Source organism: Sminthopsis crassicaudata, chromosome 2, assembly GCF_048593235.1.
Source record: "Sminthopsis crassicaudata isolate SCR6 chromosome 2, ASM4859323v1, whole genome shotgun sequence".
NCBI classification, from domain to species: Eukaryota; Metazoa; Chordata; class Mammalia; order Dasyuromorphia; family Dasyuridae; genus Sminthopsis; species Sminthopsis crassicaudata.
In genome coordinates this window covers 253,672,217-253,681,803 of record NC_133618.1, presented here as the reverse complement: position 1 = coordinate 253,681,803, position 9,587 = coordinate 253,672,217, and the positions used below count along the sequence as shown (strand labels likewise).

At 34.3% G+C, this 9,587-nt stretch overlaps 1 protein-coding gene across 6 annotated transcripts in view; it reads right to left on the bottom strand.

Moving 5' to 3' along the window:
- Positions 1-2,693: 2,693 nt before the first annotated feature.
- ARFGAP1 (ARF GTPase activating protein 1) overlaps positions 2,694-9,587 on the bottom strand; it is a 30,430-nt gene continuing 23,536 nt past the window's right edge. For 3 of the 6 annotated variants that reach the window (XM_074288825.1, XM_074288821.1, XM_074288823.1), the window contains 2 exons: positions 9,036-9,112; positions 2,694-7,162 (listed from right to left, as the gene is read on the bottom strand). In XM_074288825.1, coding sequence (XP_074144926.1) covers positions 6,802-7,162; positions 9,036-9,112 — 438 coding nt within the window. In that variant the 3' untranslated portion in view covers positions 2,694-6,801. The remainder of the gene's footprint in view (positions 7,163-9,035; positions 9,113-9,587) is intronic. The other 3 variants (XM_074288822.1, XM_074288824.1, XM_074288826.1) reach the window with 1 other exon arrangement.

The window sequence follows — 9,587 nt, the reverse complement described above, 5'->3', positions numbered from 1 at the left end:
CTTGGAAATCTACAAATGCATTTGATTCTGTCAAAAGCTAGCAGGAATTCCTTTCCTTTCATAATTCTTTAAGACAGTTTGGTGTGCTCTCTCCCAAGTTAATAGCCATCTCTTAACTGTGCAGTGTAATGGCCTTTTTCTCCATTTTCATCCCTTTTAACATCTGTAGTTCTGATTGTTCTCCTTCTGCATTGCTATTCACTTCAGTTTTCTTTATTGGAACTTGATCCAGATCACACACCAAGTGTTCCATAGGATTCTGTCCTAGGCCACCTTTTTAAGCAGCTCCCATAAATTCAATTATCATCTCTCTGCTGATTTCCAAATCTACTTATCCAGTAAATCTTTTGTCTCACATCTCCAAATATCTAGAGATTTGAACTGGATGTCCTGTCAATATCTTCAACAGGTCTAAATCCAAATTCATCTTTCCTCCAAATCCTCCCCCCTTCCAAAGTTCCCTAGACTAAGGACACCAATATTCTGCCAGTTACTGAGGCTAGCAACCTCTTCAATCATCTTCAATTCCTCATTCTCTTACTCCTTATGTCCAATCTGCCAGGGCCTCTCAATAAGCTTCGAATATCTCCAGTATTATATCCCCTTCAGAGCCCTTCCTTTCCAGTCTTCTTATACTTTATACTCCTCCACAAATTCTTGATCTAGTAATATTGATCTCTTTACTATTTTTTGAACAAGATATTCCATTTTGGGATACCAGACATTTTCACTGATTGTTTCCCAAGCCCTGGAATGTTCTCCTTTCTCAACCCTGCCTTTTGGCTTCCCTGCCTTCTTTCATGTCTCAGCTAAAATCCCATTTTCAGGAAGCCCTTCTCAATCCCTCAATTCTAGTGCCTTTCTTCTGTTATTTTCAATTTATCCAGTATGTAATTTGTTTATAGTTGCTTTGTAGATTGTCTGCCCCATTAGACTGCAAATTCAAGAGAAGCAACTTACCTTTATGTGTCACCAATAAATTGGTGCTTAGTGAATGGTTAACAGATAATATTGATTGCCACCACAATGTCTTAATACCTTGAAAAAACAGTCCCTTTAAGATAGACACTGTGAAAGTTAAATACTGGAAATTATATAAATCCCACAATTATTTTTTTCCCTACAATGTGTTTTCTGGAGCAACAGGTATTAGGTCCTACAAGAAACCTTCCTTTCAAACATCTTATCTCTCTCAAACTTCTTCCCCCATCAAATATATCACTGAACTTTATTGAGCTCTTTTCACTTACTGCTTTCATTCCCTGAAATGGAAATTTGTTGGCAACTTTCTCCTCATTGTACTCATTAGAGTCCCTGAGATCCTACTATTCCCAATACCAAGCATGGGACCTTTCACAAAGTACATGTTTAATGTTTTTTTGAATGACATTTGAAGTACAAAATCTCAGATTGAGATGACTTTGGGCATCTAAAGTTCTTCACTTTACAGGTGAAAGAATTGAGAGCAAGAGAGAGAATACAACAGAGGTCAAGTACCACAGTGGCAAAGCTAAGATCAGAACTCAGGCCAGTGGTGCTTTCAGGCTGCATTTTACCTTCAGTCAAATATCTTTTATGTCCTTGATAACAGTGGACCCAAAACAATAGGGAAATATTTTACTTTTACTAAAAATAGTTTACTTTTATGTGGTGGTATGGGGGCAGAAAAATTGTAAGTTGAAATTTAAGCACCAATATCAGCATTATATGCTTTTTAGATGTCCAGGATAGGTGGGTTTTTTGTTGCCTTTTTTTTTTTTTTTTAAGCAGACTCAGATATACTTTATTGCTCCTTCCCAGACATCAGGCATTCCTGATCCAGAGTTACAATCTTGAGGTGTTGTTTCTCCTCATTCAGTACTCTTCCCAAACAGTTCTCTCTCAAAGTGTTCAGATTGCTACTCCTAATTCACAAAATGTTAACAGTCAGTCAATAAGTATTTATTAATGTTGAGTGTCACTTATTAAAGCTAGCATCATTGGACTGAAGAATATGTGAAAAGACCTCTGTCGAGTACAAGATTGAAATGGTAGGAAAAACAAGTTTTGAAAGGCTTTAAATGTCAGGATTTTATATTTGTTATTGGAGGCAATAGGAAGGTACTGGAGTTTACTGAATGGAGGATTGGGAGAAGATAGAAGAGGATACAGTGGAGTCTAACACTGCCAGACCTTTAATTTAGGAAAATCACTTAAGCAGCTAAATGGAAGCCAGACTGAAGTGAGGAGAGACTTGAGACTGAGAGACCCACCAGCAGCCTACTACAATAGTCCAGGTGTGAAGTGATGGAGTGCCTACAATGGTGACAGGTCAGAGAAAAGGGGGCATTTTTGAGATACTAAAAAAGTGAAATTGACAGCCCTCATAGGTATGAAAAAGTAGTACTGGGGACTGTGATTTCCTTAGTGTAGATAATTCTATCAATGCAGGTTGACACTTTCTCTGCTACTTAAGACTTTTAGAAAGTTAACTAGACTCTCCAGAAATTGACCAATTTGCCAAGGGATAGAATCAGTATGTTATCACAGGTGGGAATAGAACTTAGGTCTTCCTGATTTCAAGACCAGATCTCTACCCAATGAGCCATGTTGTATCATTCACAGGAAATATTCCTGCATTTCACAGAAATCTGTATGCCTACCTAAGTCTATGTACATCCTGCTATTAAAGGTAGGGAGATTCACTCAAACAATTGCATCTATTTCTCTTTGCTTTATTGTAATGCTCATTTAAAGAATGACATGGCAGTTTAAGTCCAATACCATTTTTATAGAACAGAATAACATCACTGAAATTTCCAAATCCTTAAAACACCACAAAAACAGATCAAGAAAATTGAAGATACAGTCTCCCTTTATCTTGGATGGCATGCTATAAAATTATCTGCAACTGACACAGAGAAAGAACTCTTTTCTTTGATCTACAATGAAGGTCACATTAGAACACCCTGTTATAGCATTCTGGAAACTGATTTTGGAATCCACCTTTTGACTAGCACTGGGAATTCCTTCAAATTTTCCCCTTGAGCAACAACAAACATTTAGCAAGTGAGGTGTCAAATACTCTAATTTCAAAAAGGGAAACTGCACCTTAAAATTTTACTTCCTGGATTAGATAAGAAGAAAGGCAAATTTGTTCACACATATTAAGATATTGCACAATTATTACAATCATAACGTAAATTCTTCACCTACCAGAGGAATGTCACTAAGTCTGGACTGGCAAAAAAAAAAAAAAAAAAGTAGCAGTTTTATCAATGAGTCCAAAAAATGGGGGAAAATAAAAATTAAAAACCAAAAAACAACATTGTAATATTCAAGAGCTAAGACAAAACAGTAAACAAAACAGTAACAAAAAACTGAAGCCAATTTTAAAAAGACTAGGCTCTTCTACAGCATTCTAGTTTGGGAACACTGGAAGACAGATTTGTCACACATAATGGCTCAATTTCTTGAACTTCTCCAGAGTTTGTTCTTCCTCCAATATGTCATCAGAGAATCACTACCTATGACTCTGAAGTATGTTAAGTTAGTCCTAAGAAAGAAATGTTCATCTATAAAATTCTCAAGTTCCTTTAAACTTTAATTTGTCATCTTAGCCTAATATGTCAATTTTGTTTTTATGGAGAACAGATGACAAACAAGTAAAAATGTTTTCATATCATTATTGGCTTGGTATCAAAATAGCCTATGAACCCCCATAACTACCTAATCCAAAATGGCAAGAGATCCTAATCAGAGCAAATGATTCCCTTGGAGAATGTAATATACCTACTGGGTACTGGAATACATTTTCAACCTATTTCACCTAGGCAAAGATTTCTCAATGTGCACCAAGATGCTTTATTCTTCTCTCTGACTATTACTACTCTATTAGGAGAGAAGAAATTTGACTTTCACTTTGTTTTAAAAACACACACAAATTCCTAAACTGAAAGTTGATTTATTACCGACCTATTCATAGACTCCTTTAAAATGCTATTTCAACAAACACTTATAGCAGTACTTGGTGACTGACACCTAACCTATACTTCCTGGAACTGTGAGCTTCAGGAATATTTTTCTTTTAGTAAATCTTCATTTTCATCAAGTTGTGCTTTACTGAGGTATGAGCTAAAAATATTCAACTTCATGAAATGAATTAGACTTAAATCCTAGAAATACAAAACAGTACTGATGGACATAAATAGTAACATAAGCACAAAAGGATAAAGGAATGGAATGTTAAAGCAAAATATATGCAAGAGATTGTTTGCTCATCTAAAAATGTTTTGTTATGGAAAGATTGATAGAATTTAACAATAATAAGAAAGCACACAGAAAGCCAAAATGTCTATGGATCATTTGAGATAGATAACTTCAACAATTAGATGACCCAATAAATCCAGTGACTTCTGTTGCAATAAATACTGCTACCATCATAGTATATATATATATATATGTGTATATATATATATGTGTATATATATATACATATATACATATACATATATGTATACACACACACACACACACACACACACACACACACACACTGCAAGTCAAGAAAGTGGAGAAAACATTTTATATTTAAGTTAGACAAGGCTTTCAGGTTACATGCACTACTGTTTCAAAATCCACAGATGACAAGTGATAAGAGGTAAGAGTTGATGCAAAAAAGATTAACGGACAAATTATTTCATGTTAACATGCACTTAAACTGTGGAGTCTTCAGAACAAAATGACAAAGATGAATGAAAAAAAGTCTAGGCATTCTTAAAAGAGCACAGAATCTTGGCCATTACGGCAGAAATTCTTATTTATCAAAACATAGATCTGTTTTGTTTTTTGTCTAAAAGAGGTCTCCATATAAAAGGAAATAGAGGTGGTGGAAAAAAATAATGTATTAAACTAGTATATTTAAGCCAAATAAAACTCCCATATGATCAAGTGAAAATAACTCACTAGACGATTCAATAACTGCAGACAAGTAGAAGATATTTCTCAAAGAAAAGACAGTAGCAAAATAAAATTAAAAATAAAAACCATCAAGAATTAAATGTTAACTTGAAACAGGGGAAAATAGTGCAGTGACTGACCACAATGGTGCCAACTTCAAATATTCAAAGTATGAGTTTTCCATCTTCAAATCCTGACACTGCTTTGGTAACCAAGATCTAGCACAATTATGATTTGAAAAGATTGCCCCATCTCCCCCATTCCCCTCCTCAAAATTCTTTGTGGTTTTTGACCAAATTTTTCAATAACACAGAGTTAACATGAATAAACTTGTGTAGATAACAAATATCACCCCTTTTGGAAGTGTAAAAATTCTATGAAAGCCAGTTAAAGGTTTAAAAGGGTATTACATTTTCTGAGAATTTTCATCTATGGCACCATGATTGGAGGTTTAAATGAATTCCAAAATTGACTTAAAAAAAAAAAAAAAAAAAAAAAAAAAGCTATATTAACACTGAAACAGTAAGGAAAATTTGTAGAATGCCTAGAGAAAAGTGAATAATAAAAAAATCTGCTTCTCTGGTATATTTCCCTATAAAATTATTCTTTTAGGTAATTTTGTTTTAATCAATAGTATGAATTCAATTTTAATGCTCACTGCACTAATGAACTGCAGTGCTAGCAAGAAAATATAAAAACAATTCTTTTCCAGGTATAATCCAGAGAAAACAGGTAAGTAGAAAGAAAAAGCAAAGATTATTTTAATAACTATCCTTACAAGAAATAAAGTAAAACTAGATTTGGAGAGCCAGAATGGAGATTTAAAAAAAAAAATTTATATTTGGAACCAAAGTGGTTTACCATTTTATTTAATGATATTTTATTTTTACTCCTTTCATTTTGATGTCCTAGTTGAATTCCTTTATGGTATTAACACTGATTTAAAGTTCACATCTACAGACGTGATTGTGGTAAAAAGATCTCAAAACAGGTACTATGAGAAATGGTAAGGGAAAAAAAGTTACTAATTAAAGAGTTAGCAAGTAAGAGTAAAAAGGTTAAAAAGGAATGACAGAAGAATACTCTTTTGTAATAATGTTTTAAGTTGTATCATTTTGCATTATAAATATCACCCTGAGGGATTTGAACAATGGGCATATAGATCTGAAATGGTAAGAGAGAGAGAGAAAAGGCAACAAGGACGATCTGGGCATCCAAGTAGGGGCAGGATGGCCAAAGGTCAGTGTTGATATTGCTTTCTATATTTTTCAGTTTTCCAACTCTAGGAATTCTTTGTAAAGAACAATGAAAATAAATCAAAACCCTTTAAACTTAAAAGGCATTTCAATTTAAAAAGACATTTCATAGAAGATCAAAAACATTTCACATAATTTCATTCATCCTAACAATTCAGGAAGGTATTTTATTTAGTGTCATTTCAATGAATGTCTTTCATTCTGCATTCAAAGAACTGCAGTTCTTTTTGTTGCCCCTTGATGACATCATCTGGTCCTGGACTCTTAACACATCAGTACAATGAAGGCTGCACAGAAATTCTAGAAAAATTGCACATGCAGTACGGAGCCAGGAGAAAGTGCTTGCACTTGAACTGGAAGTTTCTGGGGCAGGACACCCTGAAGAAAGTCATCTGGCTTCAAAGAGTGGCCCAAGAAAGCTCAGATGCCTGCAAAGTGTTTGGATGACTGATGAGCAATGGTCATGCTGAATCACCTAAGAGAATTTCACTTTGCTTCATATGTCTTGTTGTCTCAGGCAAAACAGATGTCAGGAGAAATGAAGACTAAGCACAAGATGGCCTATAACTGTTGGAAGACTTCTCTCCACCAGCGGCCAAGGCTGTGTCTACCAGTTCTGGTTGTCCCATCCTTCATCAGAGGATGTTGCTGCTTTGGTTGTCTTCTTTGGGGCCTTGGTAGTTTTGCCCTCCCCTCCAGCACTTTCCCAGTTGGTTTCCCAATTCTCCCAGCTGTCGCTGTTATTACTGTTTTTGTTGTTGGAGACAGTTCCTGAGCCCCAGATATCCCAGCTATCTGAGCTCTTCTTCTCTGTGGAATTGTCTGCATATGTCCAGCTGTCACTGCTAGGTGATTTATGGGTCTTGGGGAGTTCTGAGTTTCCAAAAGTTTCCCAGAAATTCTGATCTATAGCACTGTTCTGGTAGTGTCCTCCTCCACTGTTCTGGTAACTATCACCCTCAGGTGGTCTTTTAAAGAGAAAGAGGGAGGAAAAAAACCTAAATACCATTTTTTCAACATTAGAAATTTAAGCACATCAGCATTTCACATAACATTTAGGTCTTACCTAATTATTATGACCTCCAAAGAAAATACTTTCACTAAGAGATGGCTTGTTAAACTCCTGTTTATCCAGAATGGTTGAGAAAAAGAATGCTCTAATTAATTGAAAATTATTATGTATGCTATGGTAATCAGCAATTTTTAAAGAACAGACTACAAAAACACTAAATATGCTTTTTAATCTTTTTGAAAAAATATTTAGAAGCCATTTCAAGATCTTTCCATGCTCCAGGGTAATTGTTTTGAATTTCAATTATTATTGAATACCACTACAAACAAATATTCTGACTATGATAATCTTTTAGTTTTAAAAAAATTATAAGTCAGAGTTCATATTCTGAACATACTGGGTTAGAATCAAGACTTTCAAACTTAAATTTTGTCATTTTAGAAGAAAATACTAGAAATGACTCAAGAGGTCTCCTCCATCAAATCCTGGGCTCTGTACAAAGAGAATAAATTCAGTTGGGCCAGAACATAAATGCAAAATTGGTATCCAATTTTTGCCTCTCCTCTTACCAAGACAAACAGAAAACAAGTTTGAATCAAACTCTTACATAGCATGAGGTGTTTTACAGTTATCATTTACTTGCCCATTTCAGCTACACATAAACTGCTTTTCTAAAATATATACAGCAAGTTTCTGAAGAAAGTGAACACAGTGTTCCACACAAGTTAACAAGACAGCAGCAATCTGATCATTAGTAGTATTACCTTCTGTTTTGGAGTCTTAGCAATCATCAGTCTGGTTCATACTTCTATATTTGAAATGTAATTTTTGATTTATTTCAGTATGTCTCTGGAATATCATGAGCAAATGGGGAAAAAAAAGGCAGCAAGTTGGATATTCCAGCCACAAAGCCTAAGAAAATTCTAGTACATGTGCACAAATAGCAGTATTTGTTTTTGATGGAAATATTTATTATGCATCCTTGTAAAGATAGTAAAACAAGATGCAAAGGACCTCAGCCACTTCTACACTCTGAATCTTTTTTTTTTTTTTTTTTTTTTTTTTTAACTCTGGAATGTCTTGACCACTCTGATTGTCTTTTACCTTTCTTTGTATCCCTAGTGCCTACCTGGCACATGGTAGGCAAATTAATGAACAAATACTTATTGACTGACTGACTACATAAAAGAGAAAGAAAGAGGCAAATACAAAGAACACTAAAAATCAAATAGTCAATAAATTCTTCTCCTTGTATATCTTCAAGAGGCTAAATGACCCATAACATGGGTATATTAATGAGGATTTCTTTTGTGTTTAACTTAAACTAGATGATACAATGGTCCTTTCTAAATCTAAATCTGTGATTCTGTGAAATTTTTTTGTAGACTATATATTAAATTATTTAATCTGTAAGCATTTATTTCTTCAATAATTTAAAACATTCACAACTTCATTAGTTTAGCTGTCAGTCACTGAAATAAAACTTAACCCTTCCACATCTTAGTAGATATTTGGTCCTCATAATTTTCTGTGGCTAAAAAGAAAAATCTCTACCTGGCAGTCAATCTTCTGATGATTAGCCTCTTTGCACTTGGCTAGAATGATTTTCAGCCAATAGACACATCCTACTCAAAGCCTTTCCAGCTTATTAAGAAATGCCAGAGCGTGCAGTACATCAGAATAGCCTTAACAATCCAGAGTCACCTTCGTGCCAAAGAGACATTAAAGCACTTTAAAAGAGGAGACAGTCTTAATATTCTTGAGTAATTACCCATGTGAAGAACAAAATTAACAAGAAAATTTTTCTTTAAGGCAGAAGAGAGACATACCTCTCTGAGGGTTCATCTGTTTTTCCTGAAAAGAAGGTAGTGACATCTCTCCATCCTTTACTGCCAACCCCCTGAACCTGGAAGAAATGACAGATGTTTGTCAGGCCTAAACTCTTTGAACACTATAGGAACTCACATTTCAGTTAATGCAATAATGTTTTTAAAAAATCAGGAAAAAAATCTAACCCTAAACAAACAACAACAGGGGGGAAAAAAAAAAAAAAAGAAGAAAAAAAAACCCAGCAAATAGAATGTGCAAAATATATTTTGGATATTTTTTTTCTTATCTTTAAGCAACCTTTCACATTGTCTTTAACATCAATAAGTACCATCACTTAATATTTATTAAGGTTTGTTAAGGCACTGTTCTAGGGATTAAGGTAGAAGATCCTACCTGAAAATTCTCCTTGAAAATTACACATATTGATGACACAATAAAAATCAAAAATCTTCCAAAATCTGAAATTTAGTAAAAAAAAGTTTCTAACACTAAATTAATGTGAAATTTACACAACTCTTTCAAAAAAATCTAGGCACACAAATCCTCTTTAA